This window comes from Zonotrichia leucophrys, chromosome Z, assembly GCF_028769735.1.
Source record: "Zonotrichia leucophrys gambelii isolate GWCS_2022_RI chromosome Z, RI_Zleu_2.0, whole genome shotgun sequence".
Classification (NCBI taxonomy): Eukaryota; Metazoa; Chordata; class Aves; order Passeriformes; family Passerellidae; genus Zonotrichia; species Zonotrichia leucophrys.
This window is the reverse complement of record NC_088200.1, coordinates 55221628-55241420: the sequence shown is the minus strand read 5'-3', so window position 1 is coordinate 55241420 and position 19793 is coordinate 55221628. Positions and strand designations below refer to the sequence as shown.

Below are 19793 nucleotides of genomic sequence, written 5' to 3'. Positions count from 1 at the left end.
AACAGGTCCCAGAGACGTGATAATACCAGACAGACTTTTATCAACACATCAGCATTGCCTAATAAACCTTCAAAATATATATTTGTTGTATAATGTATATTTGTCACCCTTCTTATGAATGGCAGCTTTGGATGGCTCATTTCTCTCCTGCAGTCACCCTGGAAATTACTCTCTGTAGAAAAGTAGAAGTGTTAAAAGAGGCACTCTGTGACAGTACACTGAAGCAAAGAGAGGCTGGGGAAAAATCAGCAGTCACACAGAAAGCTCACCCACTACTTTTACCTTTCCAGATGAGGGACTTCTGTGACATCTCCTTTGAAGAGTGTTTCGCCTACATCCCTTAAGCCATTGGCGATGCCTTCACCACATCCCTTCACCTCCCTGTCAGGGACATCTGTCTGCCCCACGGCTGATGTCCTATCTAAGAACTGTCCACCCTCCTTCATGCGCTGCTGGATCATGGGAGTGAGTGGCATCTCAAAGCTGAAGTAGCTATCGGGCTCCGAGTACAATGTCTCCAGAGATTCTGCACTGTAGTACAAAGATGCATTGTCTAGGATGTTTTCAAACTGTGAGCTGTACAGATCAGTGGAGACGTCAGAGTGCCTCTGCCCAAGGAAATCTTCATATCCTCCTGTGGTGGCTTCCCGCTCCTCCACCATCCTGAAAATTAACCAGAAACAGCTCATTTCAGTTTGGGGGCAAGGTTTAGACTTTGGGCAACTGTTCTCACTTTCCGCCTTTCTGAGCAGAAAGGTCAATGCAGCTTTATGCAAGAGAGGGCACTGCAGGTAAAATGCTGGTTTCTCCTTGCACTACCTCTCTTTATGACTGGCATCATCTCCCTCTCCAGGAACATAGAAAGAAACAATTTTCTGAGTAAAAGAAGAGGGCTGGGAGACATCCTAGTACTGTCTAACAGATCAGCTGCCTACGTGCAAAAGAGAAAAGCACACACAATGTAAGATCTATCCTAGCACCAGTGCCAAGCCAGAGGCTGCACATGTTGGAGATGTGTATCCCAATGGAGTCTCTGCCCCTGAAGGATAATTTGCTATCCCTGCAGTCCTAGGACTGGGGTCTTCAGCAAAAAGCTGAAGGAAATCACTCCAAAATGCAAAGGGAAGCACATGCAATTAAAAATATGGAGTCTGGGGAACTAGATTTGAAGGGGGAAGACTCAGCCTGCTTTCTGATGCAAGGAAAGGTATACCATCCCCCTGAACAGTTTTCTTCTCTGATGCACCAAATACTGTGGGGCTCCTCAACATGCCAGAGGTTAGAGTAGCCAGCCCAAGTAATCCCCTGCACTGGCAAAACTCCACACATACAGAGGTGCAGAGGCAAGAAAGCCTCCCTTGTAGAGATGTTGTCTCATCAGCACACAACTCTCCAGGTGAAAGTGGGCATGGTTTGCTCAGAGCGCACCAGTGGAACCCTTTGTTTTGTCAGAGATGTGCATCAGGAAAGAAAAACAAACAAATCAGGATGCAAAGCAGCCCGCCATTCTTGCAATATGTACTGCTAAAATGATATAAACACAGATAGATAGATAGATAGATAGATAGATAGATAGATAGATAGATAGATAGATAGATAGATACTATCTGTCTCTCGGACAGATAATATAGAAAGCACATATTGTAACATTTATCCTCCTATTATCTACATGTCCCTGGATAAAATGTCTTTATTATCCAACCATTCAGAGGTTGTCACACTGTTTTTGCACAAACTCTGAATGAAACAAGAAAATCTGTTCAAGTACCTGTGGCCAGGCTTGCATGCCAACTGTATTTAATCACATGGCATGTCCAGATCTCCATTATACCTGCTACAGATGCTTCATCACACAGACATCACTGCGCAAACAGAAAGACTTCTTATCTTTACATTTCAAAACCTGAGATGGACTGCAAACTTCAGTAAGATGGTATGAAGTGGCTTCAGTACCAACTTCAGGCACTAGCCAACCATCAACCATGTAAACCAGTACGGTAAACACCACACCACAGACAGCAGACAAATATTTGCTGCTTCTTATTAGCTCCTAAGCAGGTAGGCACAAGCCACATGCCTAGACAAGAGAACCCCTGCCTGACCCCTGCTCCCCTCTTAGCACCAGCTCACCTGCCCTGGCCTCTTGCAAGCATAGCCATCTCCTCCTCATCACAGTTCTTCCTGTCCTTCACAGAAACTTCATCCTTCCTGCCTTCTTCGAGCAGTGGTAGAGGAGTGGCTCCAGAAGCAGCAGGTTCCAGCCTTGTGTCTTCACAGACCTCACTCCATGCACTGTCTGGCAAGGAAAGCAAGGCTGGGGAGATCATTGGTGACACAGGGTGACTGGGTGTTTTGGAGAATGCCTTCCTCTCCACAGACACAGAGTCCAGCACTGAGTGCTTCTTTCTTCTCTGCTCCTCAGCTTTTTGCAGCCATAAGATCTCCACACCTTGAAATTCTACATGTTTACTCACAACTGCCTCTTTAGCAAGCCTTCTCTCAGTACCTGTTTGCATTTTGCCTTGACTGTACTCTGAAAACTCCTCAGAACGTGCCCCCCTCTCCACTCTGCTGATTGCTTCCAGGTTTGTCACAGATGGCTTGTGACAGCTTGGTTCCTGAGCTGTGTGGACCTCCTCTGCTTTATTACTTATGGCTTGTGAGGATTCAGACTGCTTTTCTCCAGCCCGTACTGAAGCCAGATCTTTCTCTATGATCAAATACTTTTTTCCCTCAGCTGTTCCTTCAGATGGAAGAAGCATGTCTGAGAGTTTTTCTTGGCCTGCTGGAACTGGCTCTCTGGCTGCCGGCACATTTTGGCTGCCAGTAACATTCTTTTTTTCCATTTGCGTCTCTGAATCGAGAGAAGTATTTGCTCTTTCTTGCACCTTTGTTGCTTCTAGCTGTCGAGAGATTTTCATGATCTCTGGCAGATTACCCGTGGGTTGCAAACCTTTTTCTGGGGTGTGAAGCTGCACTGCCCCTGCATCAGGCCTCAAATTACCAGCAGGAGCTGCACACTGAGGAGTAGGCCTGACACGTTGGGGACTGTCCCGTCTTTCTGGACTGCATGTCACAGGCTCAGCCTGGCACGTCGATGGAGCCGATGGTGCTTGTCTGCTCGACTCTGCAGTGCCATACTCTGGAAATTCATTGATGATGGTATGAGGAGGCAAACTGCTGCTTCCACGGCCACTACCTGCAAATAAAAAGGAGAGAGATCCTGGATTTATCTACCACACGCACAAAGCAAAGAGTCTGATCTTCCCTCCCCGGCCTGCTCCTAACAGAATAACAACGCTCTCCCCTGCAGGGCAAATACTTCCGTTTAATTCACTTCTGCTCTCACACTGCAGTTATCCAAAGCTGGTCCTTTTACACAGGAGTTTTTGGGCGGCCCTACTTTGGGAGTCTGCACTACAGAGGAAGGAATGCTAGAAATGTCTGCTACACTTCACAAAAGGTCCCAATGGCACGTGAACAGTCTGAGGCCTCAGGCCAGGCCACAGGCCAGGCCACAGGCCCAAGAAAGCAGAGATTCAGATGTCTGACATTCATCCACAGCATGCACCACCCATGATGGTTTTACTTAAAAAAGACACTACACATGATGGTTTGATGCTTTCAGGTAATTTGCACTTGTAAAGGTGAAACACTGGGAAGATAATCAGCCACACCTCTTATGTTGTACAGCCTTAGCAAAACTAATTTGCTAAATTACAAAGTAATTAATGACAATTAAACTTTCTGCCAGCACTACCCTCTTCCTTTAACAACTCAGGTAGCTGAAGGTCATGTTGCAGTGATGAATACCCAGCAATGCACATTTCCTACTGCAACAAGTACACTGCTGCAGAAAAACCTTGCTACCCCTCCCTTCCTTGTGCTTTTCCAACTGATGTAAACCAAGCAGAAGCAAAAATGGGTGGTCCCATTTTCCAAGCGCCAAGCACTCAGTAGCTCCCATTGTTTCGAGGTAACAGAGAACCATCTGTCCAAAGGGACCTCAGGGATCACATAATGACAGATAATTGCCTACCTTATATCACAGCTCAAGGCGGAACTAAGCTCTTGGGGGAAAAAAAAACCCAAAACAACAATTAAAAAGCCAACCATCAACAGCTGCATTTGTCCCACTCCTGCAGGGTAAAAAAAACAAAAACAAAAACAAAACAGAAACAAAAACAGAAACAAAAAAATAAAACAAAAAAAAAGAAAACCCACAAAAAAAAAACCCACCGCCACCAATGAAAAAAACCAAACTGGCCTGGAGTATAAAAGTGTTTTAAATCAAACTGAAGGGTGGCCAGACCCAAACATCTACTTTGAAAAGCATCAAAGGTGACAGCTCTGAAACCGGACACCAACTTGAATTGGTCCCAAGGTGCACCTCTACGTGCTGCACAGCAAACTAATCCCATCTCTGCTCCAAGTAGGCTGGCCAAGGTCTGTTTCTGAGGCAGAAGCCATGTAGCTGTGGTTAATGACAGGCTGAGTTCAAAGTGAAAGAGAGGATAATCCAACACAAATTCAGAACCGCATTAATATGGCTATCTATGTGCCAGTGGCTTGTTAAGGTAAGCAGAAGCTCACACCTGCCAGTATATCCCAGTATATCTAGCCACAGGGAAAATACCACACACTGGGCGTGGTGCACAATCAAAATGACAGTCTTGGACTCTGCCAAGCCTCAGAATCTTCCCCAGTGGGTTCTCCAAATGTCTCCATGCCATTTACTTAATCACTATATGATAAAAATTCAGCTTCATCCAGACGACTTGGTTGCTGTCCAGGACAGTGACTGGATAAAGCAGGGACCTTTTCTTTGCTGCAAGGTCCCAGGGAGCCATAAGGAGCAAGGATGCCCTGTCCACAATTGCATCACCAGCCCATGTTCATGGCAAGGTTTCCAAAACACAGGTGTGGGGGCACCCACAGCACTTTTCCTTAGTGTCTGAAGCAGCAGACAGTCTCCTTTGCACACAACTCAACCACACAGTGCTTGTGTGCATCTCAAGCCATACCTTCCATGGCACAGGCACTAAGCTGACACTGTGGGGCACTTTCACCAGGACAGACTCACATATGACAGTGATGCGCTGTGGTTACAATGTCCTTACACCTGCACCAGAAAAACTCCAGGCAAGGAGCCCCAAGCGGCTTTCTCACCCCACAATCCTTCTCTAATGCAGAAGCTTTAGTGCTTGCTGCTCTCTCAGCACAGTCTAGAGGAGAGATTTCTTAGGAGAGGACTAATAGGGAGCATGTCATTATAGATGCTAACATAAACTCTTCTTGGTGGACATATCCACCCACAAGCAATGCTTAGTGTGTGCCCTCAGCATTGTGGGACAGCACTTGGCCAGGCCACTGCCCAGGCCACACACTCTGACTGTACTGCATGAAGAAAGGGAATACATAGCGCTCCAAGAGCTGGGACCCCCCATGCCTCACTCCAATCCACACATCCCGCCTTGTTGGAAAGAAGCCTGGAGCGTCAGCCCTGGCCTCCTGTGGGGCTGGGAGGTAGCCAATGTGCTCTGGAGGCCAAGCCCTAACAAGGCTCCGCACACAGATCCTGCCAAGGGGCCAGGCTTGTCTCTGCTAATTGCTATCTTAGCTTCTGAACCAACACGAGGGAAACAGAGGGGGCCTTATTTCTTGTGGTGAATGCTAAATGCTCTGCTGCGCGTCCCCATCTGCCACCGACAGCCACTGCCGACGGTGGAAAGAAATCTTGAGCAAGTTTCTGATTTACTTCTCCTCCTGAACTTCACAGTCTGGCAAGCCCATCAGACTCCAGAAGAAGTACACATACAGAGCACATACCTGTACACGCAGGCACAGAGAGGTTCCAAACGGAGAGAGAGTACTTAGATGTACTCCCCTCTGCCACACCTGCAAGCTGTGCTCCATCTGAGCAAGAGAGTAATGCTATCACAGTAGAAATGTAATGCCTTTTCCGAAATGACATGTCAGCAGCTGTCCCCTGGACAGACTGCTGCTGCTGCTGTCGCTGCTGTATGCAAGTACAAGTCAGTGGGATTCTTGCCTTCATGCAGGAATATTGCCTAATTCTCTGTATGATTGAAAAAACTTCCTGTATGACATCAAAGCAGGGTTCTGTCACCGTTATGTTAGGTACCACCATGCACATGACTGCCAAGGTCTCTATTTCATGAAGTAAACCATGACCAATCCGCCACTCTCTCCCAAAATTGCAAAGCCTTCCCCTTTCCTTAGAGAGCTATTTCAGGTACAAGAGCTTAGGGGAGCTTGAGCTCTTTAAGGGAAACTCCTCCCTTATTCCCATCCACCACCACAGCATCATGTCTTGCTGCAGCTACTGGCATATCCTGTCTAACCCCATCCCCCAATATGACTGCATTACAAACAAGGATAGAAAGAAAACAACAAAATTTAAGGACTGCACTGAAGATGCGCAGGGAAAAAAAATACCCATCATCAAACAAACAAAGAAAGGACACACACTTTCAGGTAACACAAATTTCTACTTTGCATTGAAGGTGGCTTCTTTCAACAAATGAAAAAAAGAAAAAAAAAAGGAAAAAAAAAAAGAAAAAAGAAATAAATGGATAGGGGAAAAGCTAAAATAGAAAGGGGGTGAGTGACTAGAAAACTGAGACCGGGCAAATATAACCTAATAGCATTTGGCAGCCTTTCTGATGACTAGACGTTGAAAGAATTAATGACTTAAATCAGGCATAGATATGATATTTCATAGGTAAATAACCATTCCATGTCAAGCAAACTTGTCTACAGCATAATAAAAGGAAATTCTAGGAAGCAAAACACAAGTTAAAAGCATAGACAGACATTTTGTTTACAGGTACATTTTAAAAAAGAATGGTGTGAGTGTCTCTCTCTATACAGTATATATATATATATTATATAGCTCGAGAAATTAGATATATTTGCTTGAACAGTCTCCTTACTCACAGAGGTTACTGTAGCTCCAGCAGTTACCCATTGGTCAAAGAAATAAAATGCAAAGATCATCAGTTTATCTATAGCGATACCAGCTAATTCAATTGCTGCTGTTCTAGTCAACTGGAATCAAAATAGTTTCAAATTTCCTGGCAGCTGCTGCCCTGCACTGCACACAATGATGTAAATGGATGCTTTCTGAGTATTATGAAACTGATGGGGGAACTGCAGTCTCATTCAGTCTATCGCAGGAGCTAAGGAGTCCACCTTGGCAGCTTGCAGGGGGAAAAAAAATCTTCCTCCAGCAAGGCTGCCTGACAGCATGCCAGGGATACGTCTGTGCTTAGCTGCCGTTTTTGTAACTGCGTCCATAAGGGGAGAATCGGGCAGAATGGCGATGCTGAGAGTCATGTGCTGGTTTCGGAAGGCAGGATGCTTTATGGCATTTCAGCATTAGTGAGCTGGAAGCATTCACTAAGCAGCCCAGTCATCCTGCATTTTATGTCTCTGCAGCTCCTTGCGCAGATCACAAGTAGCACGTGGGTGAGCTTGCATGCAGCATCATATCAGTTACGCTTTCCTGGTATTCCTGCCACCATTTGTAAAAGGCAAATTAGGGAAGTAAAAAACAATGTATGCATTAAGATGAGGCAGATCTCTAGGTCACAGAGCTTAATGAACAAATCACAGGATTTATGGTATTGTATCGTGTTACATCTTCTACAGTCACTAAAACTATTCCAATTGATAAAGCAGCCTTCTCCTGCTGAGATGGAGCAGCCATCCCCTATAAAAGGGGAGGGATGCTGCATAGCTTCTGGCAGCCTCATGCAGCAGCCCTTTTTCCAAATGATGTCATTCTCCATGCTGCAATAGGTCCTGCCTGCCCAGAGTAGCCAAAGCCAGGGGATTAACATAATGCAAACACGGGGCTTTTGTAACTGGACTGCAAACATCCACACTGGACTGGGCACAGGATTTTCTGCAGCTTGCAGACACTCCAGGCTTTTCAGCAGTTTGCTTACTCCAAAAAGGAGAAGCAGAGCCAGGTCTTCATCCCGTCGAAAGTTACAGCAGCATTATGTAAAAACAACAAGTTGGTGGAAATGGGGAAGCTGAGTAAAAGTGAGAGGCAGAGGGAAGAGGTTGGGGAGAGTTGCCTAGAAATAAATCCTGGTGAAATGCCTCTATGCCTTAGCAAACATGCAGGGAAGGTAAAGGGGAATAGAGGTATGGCAGAGCTCTTGCAGGAAAATTGACCATCTTGGCTGAGATCCCTCACCCCACAAAGAGACAACCAGAGGGACTCCTTGCTGTGGTCACTGGGAAGTTTGGCATAGAGCCCAACAGCACGCACAGGCTGTGTGTTCTTTGCAGTCCGTGCTTGAACAGCCACACAGTGTGTGAAAGCCAGTGGCTCAGGGTTACCCAGAAATTAAACTAATTTGTTCATGGAAAAAATAATCCCCTGCATGCATAGAGGGGCAGTATGTTCCTCAAGAAATTGTACACAGCTTCCTGCATACTGGAAGAGATTCATAAAAAGATACTGCCCACCACTGCTCTTGTGTAGTTCCCTAAATTCTGGAGGTTTTGGGCTACCAGAGACAGTACTAGATGAAATTTCAGTCTGACATAGGACAACCATGCCCATGCTAGGCAAATCTGTGATGAATCTCTGCTAGCCAGTGCTGGAGTCTGGTAGGATATGATGATGCTAAGTTGTCACTGGTTTGGAAAAGAGTGAGAAAAGCCACTAGGATAAGAACATAAATCCTGTGCATTTAGAAAGCAATGACCATTTAGAAAGCATGTAAAATACATGGGACACTTGGTGCCTCTTTGAGAGTTTGTGTGTATTTTTTTTTACAACTGCACAAGGCCTAGCCCTATTCCTGATGGAAAGCTTTATGAAAGCAATACTGTGACTTGGCTGCATATTTTTCCCCACAGATTTTAACTAATTCCCAGTGGTAAACAGGGTTTGGGACCCCTTGAATAACCCCAACTGCACTGAATTAACTGTCCTCCAAAGAGCCCTGTACCTTTCCCCTGGTTGCAAGAAGGATGGCACCTTGCTGCAGTCACTCACAGGCCTACAGCGAGCTCAAAACAGGACAAAGTCCAAAACTAACATGCAGCACGTGCTGAGAGGATTTAGTGTGAGGGATTATCCACTACAAATTGCTGTATGGGCCACAGATGGTCAGTGAGATAGCTCAGTCCCAAGAGTCATTACCCTGGAAAGCAAAATGGTAGAGTGGAACAGCTGCTAGCATGAGTAGGAACAGGAGGGAAAATACAAAGGGAATATCTGGACTCCTTATCCTGACATAAAAGTGCAAGTGGGTCTTAGAATATTTAATGCCCTTTTCTTCTTTGAAGTTCCACATTCTGGAATTATATGGCTGTGAGAATCTCAAGTTTTCATTTCATTTTAATATGTTTGGAGAAGTCTGAAACCCAATATGTAAACAACAGATCCAAAAAGAATCTGAATTTTCTATTTTTCTGCTGCTGTGATTTAGAAAGGAAGTAGCTAACAGATTTTCTAAGTGTAGATATACACAGTAATTAGCAAGAATTACTTTAAAAGCTCTCTAAGAGCCTTCACCTGAAGAAAAAGCTTCTGAAGCAGTGACAACTCACAGCTGTTTTGACACTTTCAGCATCTACAATGACTTTACAGCCTCTCTAAATTCACTTATAATTAATGTTATATATTTTAAATACTGTATTTTTCAATAATCCTCTCAAAACCCTTGGAAAGTTGCTTTGAGTGAGCAAAAACGGCTTTAAAAATCCATCACTTGTAAGCACAGATCTCAGAAACACAGGATTTCTGTAGATCCAGAAACCAGGCCCACCTGCAGAAAAGGATGTCCTTTACTACTTTTCAGAGTTTGGGACCAATTAACCAATCTGAGAGTAGTCTTGCTAGGCAGTTCTTAAAGCACCCTAGGAGATGGATCTCAAGTTATGTGCCCAGCTAGAACAAAAATAGGGCACAGAGGGATGTGTGTTATCTCCCAGGCTCCAAGTGTTTGTTGCTTAAGGGGCTGTTGGACATTACATAGTAACTTTTCAGCAGGCTCTCACAGCGAATGAGACTCCCTTCCCCCAGATGCTGGGCAGAGTTAAATAAACAACACAGGGATCTACGGCAGAAGGTACCTGTTAAAGCAGTGAACTGTGAACAGGAAAAATACAGGCTGTACTCTGTGTTACACTCTTTCAGTCCAATACCAGACCAGAGCTGCACCTACCCATATAATTTTATTTAAACGTCTTCTCTGTGTGCATATCAACAGCAAGTTAACATGCATCATTTCCTTCAGAAATGAAGCAAGGCTACAGCACAGTAGAGGGTTTGTGTGGGTGTGCTGCAGATCTCACCAGATGATGGGGCTGAGGCCAAGGAGAGGAGGCAATGGTGGTGACAGGTAAAAATGCATCTGTGTCCCACTGCATCTGCCTATAACAAGCTAAATCAGCTGGCTGAGCCTCTCCTGTTGTGCCCACTGATCTGGATGCCCCATTTTCTGTCTGCCTGATGGAAGGGCATGACCTGACTGTCTCCAGGAAGGTGTTGCTGAGTCCTGCCAGCTTCAGCTGAATTCAGCCTGTGCCAGGTGTACTCAGAGCATCTGATGTGGCCAGATGCTGACAGATTGCCAGCGCCACCAGATCCACAATATTTGTGTGCTCCCATCAGCATGGCTCTCAGCTTCAGCCAAAAGAACACAGACAGGGAGACATCTACTGCCTTAACTCTGGCATTTCCTAACTTCTGAGTGCTTAATTCTGCACCTTTAAAAAACAATAAACAAACAGTACATGTTTTAATGATTATTTGTACTAAACTCTTGGCCTTCAAACAACTCTGTTGTTTAGAAAGTTGAGGATGTGGTAATCTCCTCCCTACAGCTGTAGGTTATGATAACTTGATCTATACAGCTTTCAAGTGCAGGTCACCAGACATTCAATTTCCTCCTGTGGAGCAAGGGACTTAGGATAATGCCTTGTGCTCCCTTTAGTTTTCCTGCCCCTTGGACTGGAAACCCATGCATTCATCACACCACACCTGACAGCTCCAGAGCATGCCTCAGTTTCTCCCAGTCCCAGGAGGCGGGACTAAGAAATTCAGGGGAGATAGCAAGACAGTTCCACCACTCCACCTCTGCAGCCAAGATGCAGACCACAATGGAACCCGTCCTTCTGCACCAGCATTTATTTTTCCATGTGCTCTTCAGAGCATCCAAAATGAGCTGCTTTACTCCATGCTGGAGTGAAAGAGGAGCACTCTGCGTGGCCAGCGAACATGCTGGTGCCAAAGAGGTAATTACTTCCTACAGTGCACAAACTCAAGTGGAAAAGTACCTTCCAATACAGTACCTCTGGAAACTTAAATTTAAAAAGTTAACTTTCTTTTTGCATCATTGCCAATCAGCAATGCCAAACATTGGGGATATTTATGAGAAAATTACTGATTACACATTACGGTTTTAAAACTCCTGCAGGATTTCTGTATGTCAGAAAATGCAGTGGGACACTGGAAACAACAACAAGCTGATAAAGTCAAATATGCACAACAGGATGATGGACCTTTAATTATGAGAGGGGTACCACAGCTCTGAGCTTTCTGTATTCCAGCCTTGTGTGTGCTCCTGGTGAACACTGCAGGACATCTGATGTGCCAATCCTTCACCATAATTAAGCAAAATTAATGTGAAAATCAGGCAGTCCTCCAACCCTCAAAAAATGCAGTTTTGCACTTCTTAAGCAAAACATAGCTGCAGAGGAAGATACCAGACCAGGGAGCCTAGACTTTCAGGATTGCCTGGAGATGGAAAGAGCACGAGATGAAAATATAGCAAAGGGTGGTGCCTCAAAATGGAAAACAACAGGGTTGGAGCACTGGGCAAGACTACAGTCAGCAGTCTGGGCTATCATGAGAACAATGTAATAATGAGTGCCGGTGGTCTAAGGGCAGTTCCTGCAGGGAGGATGAGGAAGGTGCCATTCCCATGCAATGTGAGGGGGATGCAGCAGAGCTGGACATGTGTGCCTTGAAGTAACAGAGCAAACAAGTGAGATAGAATGTATGTCAGTGATGCTCACTTTAAACAAAGATACTGGGATCACTTTCTTAAAGATGTTTAAATCAGAAACGTAAGAACCCTGAAAAGGCTTTATTTTTACAAAATAGCAGCCATTGTGTCCTTCCTTTGCTCTTGAAAAACAGCTCTAGACATTCTAAAGCAAAAGCAATCATTTCTTCGATTGCAGTTCAGGAACAGATATGTTGCATGGGTCAAAGTATGTGTTTGATTTTCTTTCACGTGTCAGATCTGGCATTGTTTGACCCCTTGCAATGGTGATTCAGCACACATTGCCAGAAGAAAATAAGCCCTTTTTTTAGAATTGTTCTTTTGGCATTATTTTGGGGGGGTCTGTTACAGTTTTTGCTGGCTTGAGCTTGCTAAGTACACAGATGAGCACAAGAACTAGCATGAGACAATTGGTGGCAGTGTGTGTCTGGGACCATCTCTTGGCAGAAGCAAGATGTTAAATGAGCTCAGTTGCCTCATGACACCTCACTGAACACAAAACAGCAAGTGACAGGCTTTCCAAAAAGCTATTTGTTTCACCAGGAATTCAAAACCAAGCTTCTTCCAGCAGCTGTTGGGAAAGACCAGATTTGCATAGCAACACAGGCAGTATTTGTACAGAGCCTTTTTGTGAAGGATGAGATTAAACCTCTGGTACACAGGAGGGATGAAAGCTTTCTCCTTTCAGAAGCATCAGAGAAAAGACTGTTTATTAATCTTAAGAAGCTATTTTCTTCCTAACAACAGTCTTGGATTTATTTTCTCATATAACAGGAATTATGGGGTATTTGGCCCTCATGTTTATTTAAAGAATTATCTTGTAGTATCCCCCATTTTTTTCCCCCAAGGAAGCACTTTTAAGACTAAAAAAAAAAAAAAAAAAAGTTATGTGGCCATAACTTTTTTTTTCTTTTTGGTATTTAAATATATTAACAGCAAAGTCATAAAAATCAGACCTGTAGCACAGCCAAGCCTGAAGAAAGTCTGCTCAAGAGAGATCACTGTTTCCACGGCAGTTTCCAGAGAAGGAATGTATGTTTCCACATACAACAAGTGGCCTTTTATGTCAGTGAGTCTGAGAAGACGTCTTGTCCAACCCAGCTAAATTCAGTTTCTAAAAAATATTTTCTTTTGCTGGAAGGCAGAAGGCTGGGGTTTCGCCAAGGAAGGTGGCCAGGCTGTGCAGGGCCACGTGGACAAGTGTGGTGCATCCTCCCTGCTCTCCCAGCGGGAGGGGTCTGCAGGGAAATGCATGGTCTTGAACCCTTCCACAACAGGAGGGTCCCGGGGCACTTGGACCTGCTTCTGCTTCGAGTAATGCATGCAGGGCAGGAAGATGGGCAATGGACAAGAGAGGAGAGGACCCAGACAACAGGCATCATGCATTAAAGTCAAGAGAACATTAGGGCATCAGTGATCACAAATATCCCAGATAAAATCAGACTGAAGACAGCAAAGGAAAATGTTTTATATGTGACAGCTTTATTAGCATTTGAATATCGTTGATGATACACCTCTTCAAAAGCCATCTAACTTTTTCTTTTCCCCCCCTCTCATTTTCTCATCTGAAAATGACCAGCAGCTTCAACCTGGAAGGTAAAAATCAGCACAGAGCTTATTAACAAAAGCTGCCATCTCCCACCTGGGTAAACAGAAGTGTTTGCCACAGTTTGCCCCCACTTATTGCTCTTTCTTTGTGAATTGGCTTGTCTGATGCAAGTGTTTTAGTACTTAGTCAAGACATGTATATCCTCAGCAGCGTCAGCAGGACTACAGTAACCTGGCTGTGGCCGAAAGGGAAAGTATAAAACAGAAGGCAGAAGTAATTAAGATATTCAGCAGCTTACATGCTACGTTCTGTTTCTGAGGCCAGCCATGGCATGGGTAAACTGCTTTAGGTTAGATAAACTAAAGTTCAGCGTAACTGCCCACAGTGACAAGTTGTTCTCTTGATCAAGTTTAAACACCAACATTTCTCCTGGCCCTGCCTCTGTCACTCATTTGCTTGAAATATTTCATACTTTGACCCCTAAAAAGCATGTCTTCTTTCCTTTAAAGGAAACTTCAGTAAGTAGCATGTTTATTTGGATTTTTGGTGGTGTTTTCTCCCTTCCCATCTAATAGGGAGAAGAACAGAAAGACTTTCAAGCATAGCTGCTTCCCCCAAAAGCATATGTATGACATATTTGATATATATCAAATAAAAAGAAAAAACATTATTTGATGTACAAAAGCCCTGAGTTTGTACTACTGTCCCCTCAGTCACCCTGTCCTCATTCACCTCCAGTAAATAAGCAGTTAAAAGCTGAAGAAAAAACTAGAAGGGGCAGAACCACTATCATTTATCCATGGCAGTCAAACAACTCGTAAGAGGAGGAGGAGGATGCATTTGTCTGTGGCAGCATGAGGCCAGTCTGGGTAAGCACGATGTCACCCAGTTTTTGGGTGCAATTCACAAATGTTGTATGTTAACCACTGTTAAATATTCACAAACCCTCTTGTCAGGATCCCTTGAATTAACTCCCATTTTGCTAATTGTTAGCTCTTACTGGTAGTTTCTCATTAATAAAGGAACAGGAGGAGATCCAGAAACAAGGCAAGAAGGAGATCCAGTAACAAAGCAAGAAGCACAGGAAAAATACAGCGAATTAGGCATATAAGTCAATATATCTGGCTTACTCTTTGCTACCCTTTATTTTAGAGCTCAGTACTTAGCTTGGAATACCCATCATATTTGATAATTGTTTGGCTGGTAATAACAATAGATTCACTTGGATTTATTAGACACAGCATACTTTATTTAATACCAATCTCTGGATTTGTACCAATGCCTGCTGACAGTGCTCTCACACTGTGTCTTTCCAAGCAAGAAATGAGGTCATCATGATTCATGTAATAAACTGATACACATTTTGTGGCAATTTGAAAGAGTTTTTAAAATTCCTAAATGAGGTCCTTTTGGTTTGGGTTTTTTTGAGGATTTTTTTCTCTTTTTGGAAATTTGGATTTTTTTCCACTATGCAATTAGGATTTCCCAGGTGGATGACCAAACTTTATAAAAGCCAGGAAGAAACTCACGTTCTGCTTTATTATTAATTTTTTTCCTTACTAAAGTGGAGGAACATACACAGTTTGTTTCTGAGCAAAGTGCTGCCCTTTTCTAGCAAGAAGGGAGTCTTCCTTAATTAAGTGACATTCCAGAAAGTTTGCAATTAGAAAGGATCAAGGTACACAGAGAACAGCCTGCAGAAATGCTTTTTCAAAGAGGGCAGGGCTTGTTGATAATTTTGACAAGGCAAGAGGAATAGCTACAATAACTACATTTCTTTTCTTCTAAGCTTGGGCTTTAAAAGGTAGAAAATGCCCTATATTTACAAGAAGACAACAGGAATAAGACAGATCTTTAGATATAACATTAGATATTACGGAAGCATCTGGACTTCTAGAATCACTGACTACAGAGGGCAGAGCAGTCCGGGCACCAGTCAAGTATCTGAATTAAAATCTTACCTACCTCTACTTGTAGAAAGACCACAAAGTGCATTTCTGGAAGATATCCAGGCAGAAATGGCCATGCTTCAGCATGTGCAATTGCAGAACTCATGGCTGAACAACTCCACTGCAGAGAAGTGCAGGGACTCCCTCCACCAATGTGCCTTTAGCACATGAGTCCCTGCTGTCACATCATGGTGGCCCACACGAGCCAGAAAGAAAGGCAGGGGTATAAGAAAGGGAACCACTGTCATTTTCTGCGGCCAAATCAGCAGGATCCGGTACTTGCAAAGGACAGCATAGCATAGTGAGTGAGCCTCACGGGGTCATTAAAGGAGAAGCTTCTGCAAAACTTTCCTGAGTGGCTTAAGAGGTTTTTTTTTTTTGCACAAAGTAGAAATAAATAGAACTTACCCATTCCCGAAGGCTTCTCTTCTTCCAAGCCAAATAAAAATTCATATTTGGCCTTGGCAACATTCTGGGCATGAGCTGATATGTCACTATCCCGCACAAGTGCTTCTGCCTAGAGTAAAAATAAACAAAGCTTATATACCTTTTAGTGAAAAAACAGCAGATGGAACATGAAATCCCTTCAGGCAGCATTTTTAAAGTATTCATTTCACTCTGTCACCACCAAGACCATCCAGAGTAGATATGGGCCAACTCAGAGAACTTTTGAAGAGCTCACCCCTCCTTCACTCAACCCAAGAATTTCAGTATTAAGAACAAAAACCTAACAGAGATGTGAGAGCACCCAACCACTCTTTACACACTCTTCAGCCAGCTTACCCACCGAAAGGCCAGCAGCATTGGCCAACTATCTCAATAATATTGGTTAGATTGGTTGGAGTTTAAAATATCAAGAGAGTAGTATCAGAAAAAGCAAATTTGAGCATGTAGGTCATAAAACTGGAACCCATGAGAAAACCATACATGGGGAAGGTTGTCTCTTTGAAAAGATAGTGGGGTAGAGAAAGTGAGGAGCAAGGACTACAACAAGGATGATTAAAAAGGGGGAGAAGGATAAGGTATGCAAACATGTACTTAGGCAGGAGTACTGCCTAAGGGGCCCTGTTGGGCAGCCCATGCATGACCACCACTGTATAGGTCAGGACTAGAGTCCAACTTGGTTTTACAACCACACCGCACAAGTCAAACCTGCCTATCCGGCCAGGAGGCAGGGAGGGGACACAGGGTGGTGAGCCCAGTGAGCAGGGGAACACCTGGAAGGGTGAATGGACAGACTGAGCAACCTGTTTGGTTCCCCCAGCACCTTCCCCACTGCTCCTTTCTTGTAAGAAACAGAGTAAAGGACCTTGACACAGTAAAGGTCCAGTTTCTCAAAAGAGAGAAAGGTTACAGGACTAAGATCAAAATACTTTTCTGAACAGGTAGGGACAAAAAAAATCCCTAAGATAAAGCACACACCAGCAATAAACTGCAGTGCAAAATCTATCCAGAGTTAGCATTAAGTTTCTTCCCAGCTGGACAAGACAGAGCCCGTAATTCTTCTGTTTGAAGTGACAGATAAAATAAATCACTAACTCTAAAAATTCTTCAGTAAACTTTATATTCATATGAGGCAGTCAATTGCTGTGGCATAGCAAGCCATGGCATGGTTTACATTGGTGAAAGCATTAGCTTATGAAAACACTCTTTAAAAAACAAATTGAACATTCAGCCCCCTAGGACAACAACAACTTTTATGCATTTCTATCAAGTACCTCAGGATAAGCATCAGATACAAGCAGAAATTCAAAGTACAAGGGACACACAGGATTCACAGGAACACATAGTCACAGCTCTTAATCAGAGATGGATGGAATCACAGATTCATATATTTCTCCTAGGTCATCTGTCCAACAATTGTATTTTCTCCCAAGAGCACAATGACAAATAGTTATCTTGCCCTATGCCCTAGAATGGTTTTGCTCCAGGTTCCACTGGCCTTTTACACCCATTTCTTCTCCTACCTTTCTGCACTGTGCCAGTACTGCAAGATTTAGTACAAACACCACTCTGCCCTAACTCGACAGCAGATGTTACAGAGTGGTCTTGGACTAATTTATTTACCATTCAGTAGACATTCACTAGTCCAACTACTCAGTACTAGGGCTTCCAGTATGTTGATACATGTGCTAACTCCAGTCTACCCAATCCTTTGGTAAAGATGTGATGGAATAGATAAAGGGCTTACTATCACAAAGATGACTATCACAAGCATGACAAAATGAGCTTGGAAGAAATCATCATGTCTGTCCTGGCTTTACAGACCTGCATTCATTCACTGGCAGGGAGGCAGGAAGGGCTAGAAAAGGAATAGCAGGAGCCAGAGCACACAGGAGAAGGCTCTTTGTCTGCATCAGCTTAGACAGGAGTAGCTTACAGAGCCAGACAAAAATTCAGCCTACTCAGATGGATGTGAAGGGATGGGATTGCTTGTAACTAGCTGGTGCCAAATCCCAGTGACAGATAAATGAAATGGAAAATAAAATGAACAGAACAGCCCAGTTCTTGAGCAGTAAGGAATTTCTGATCTATACTCCTCGGGAACACAGCTTCTCCATCCCTCAGCCTTGCTTATTGAGATTTCACAGACATCTGCTACACTGAGCATCCCTGCCAGCAAACATGTGTTCCAAGACTCTCTATTTTCCTGTACCTTATTGTAAAGCAAAGTAGATAACTCCAGCTCACAGCACCCTCTGCATCATCCAGTAACAGTCACAAGTAAATTATAAAATTAATGGGGTTTCAGTGTATAGGCCACCATTTATCAGAGTTAAGTGCCTAAAGTGAGGCTGCATGATCTTAGTCTTTGCATCTGAAAGAGGTAACTTGATTGTCAGAAGTCTCAACGCTGCTGATGAAAATTACAGATACTGGCTTGAGTATGGGAACAGCTGTATTTAACATCTATTTAGGTTGTCAGAGCACTAAAAGGATGTATAAAGAAAGTCCATATCCAGGCTTAAGGATAAGTTTATCATATTTCATCCAAAGAAGACATGTTAAAAAAGAATGCAACAGCAGGAAAGAATGAGGATGCTCTGAGGTCAGAGCTAGTTTTTAAGACTATTGCTTTACCAATGTCCAAGTCAAGAGACTACATGTGTTCTCCTTTCCTTCTTTCAATCTACCACTCACCCAAGCTTTGCAGGAGTCAAAATGCCTGAAATGGGGAGCCCAGAAATGGGCTGGACAAACATTCATGGTGCTTTCAAGCTGCATTAGCAAAGATTAAATACGAGCAAGATTGAAAGGGATATAAAACTCCTGCTTAAGCCTTCTCTTTCAGCTGAAGGGCAAAGAAATCTGCATCCAGGTCAGCCATTTCATAATTGCTTCCCTCAGAGGGCTTTAACCACCACCTTTGAAGCATCTCATCTTTGTCACTGCTGATGTGGGTGACGCTTAGGAGCACCAATCCCCTTAAATCAGCCCAGCTGTACATACATTTCTCATGAGCCATATACATATTATTTTTCACTCCAGTGATGCTCTGGGCAGAGAGGCAGCAAGTTCCTACCCATTGGTGCATCACTCTTGCAGTGCTTTCTGCCTGCCTGAACATGTTTGATCAAGCCTACTTCTCTAGGTAATAGCTCTTGGTCAGGAGTTAGGAAGGCTGCATTTTCCTCTCAGTGAACTTCAGATAACATTGTGAGGCTGCATTAGTTCACACTTGGCAGTCCTTGCCCCTCAGACCTCCTGCCAACACACTGGACCAGTTTCTATTGACCTCACACAAGGCACTGGCATGGGTCATCAGAGGTCCCACCTTGCTGACTTTCTGTTTCATGATTAGGGAGCAGAGAGATTCTTCAGGACAAGGCTGTGGTGCTTGTGGTGGTTTCAAGCCAGCACAGGAATGAAGCTGCTGAATCTGTGTCTCAGCACTGAATTGAACAGCAGCAGGATGCTAAGACCACAGGGTTCCGGCTTCTCCAGCAGGAGCTGCTGATAAGGACAGATAAGTCAGCCCAGCAAGAAGCACATACACTGCCTCTGTTCTGCTGTCTGCATGTGCGAATGGAGCAGCAGGTCAGTATCTGCAAGGAGAAACTATTCCCACAATTCACCCTTGAGAGGTGTCTTTAACTCCCGGTGAGAGCTGGTTGCTGCCTTTCCTGAAGCTCAGTTTCACTCTCTGGATGAATTTCATTTCAACTCACAAGCTCCCCTCAAACTGCCCTCCAAAAATCCCAGTGGTTTTTAGATAGGTGTAGTGAGTCATAAAAA

General features: G+C 43.9%; 2 protein-coding genes across 8 annotated transcripts in view; one reads left to right on the top strand and one right to left on the bottom strand.

Annotated features, from left to right (window-relative positions):
* The window catches only part of PSD3 (pleckstrin and Sec7 domain containing 3), a 138415-nt gene that overhangs the window by 87792 nt on the left and 30830 nt on the right, over positions 1 to 19793 (bottom strand). For 5 of the 7 annotated variants that reach the window (XM_064735400.1, XM_064735398.1, XM_064735399.1 and 2 more), the window contains 3 exons: positions 15966 to 16074; positions 2131 to 3199; positions 283 to 663 (listed from right to left, as the gene is read on the bottom strand). In XM_064735400.1, coding sequence (XP_064591470.1) covers positions 283 to 663; positions 2131 to 3199; positions 15966 to 16074 — 1559 coding nt within the window. Of the gene's footprint in view, positions 1 to 282; positions 664 to 2130; positions 3200 to 6960; positions 7149 to 15965; positions 16075 to 19793 lie in introns of those variants that run through there. The other 2 variants (XM_064735405.1, XM_064735401.1) reach the window with 2 other exon arrangements.
* Positions 6355 to 19793, top strand: part of NIPSNAP3A (nipsnap homolog 3A) — a 53114-nt gene continuing 39675 nt past the window's right edge. Inside the window, exon 1 of the mRNA XM_064735409.1 lies at positions 6355 to 6498. Within this exon, the coding sequence (XP_064591479.1) occupies positions 6379 to 6498 (120 nt within the window). The 5' untranslated portion in view covers positions 6355 to 6378. The remainder of the gene's footprint in view (positions 6499 to 19793) is intronic.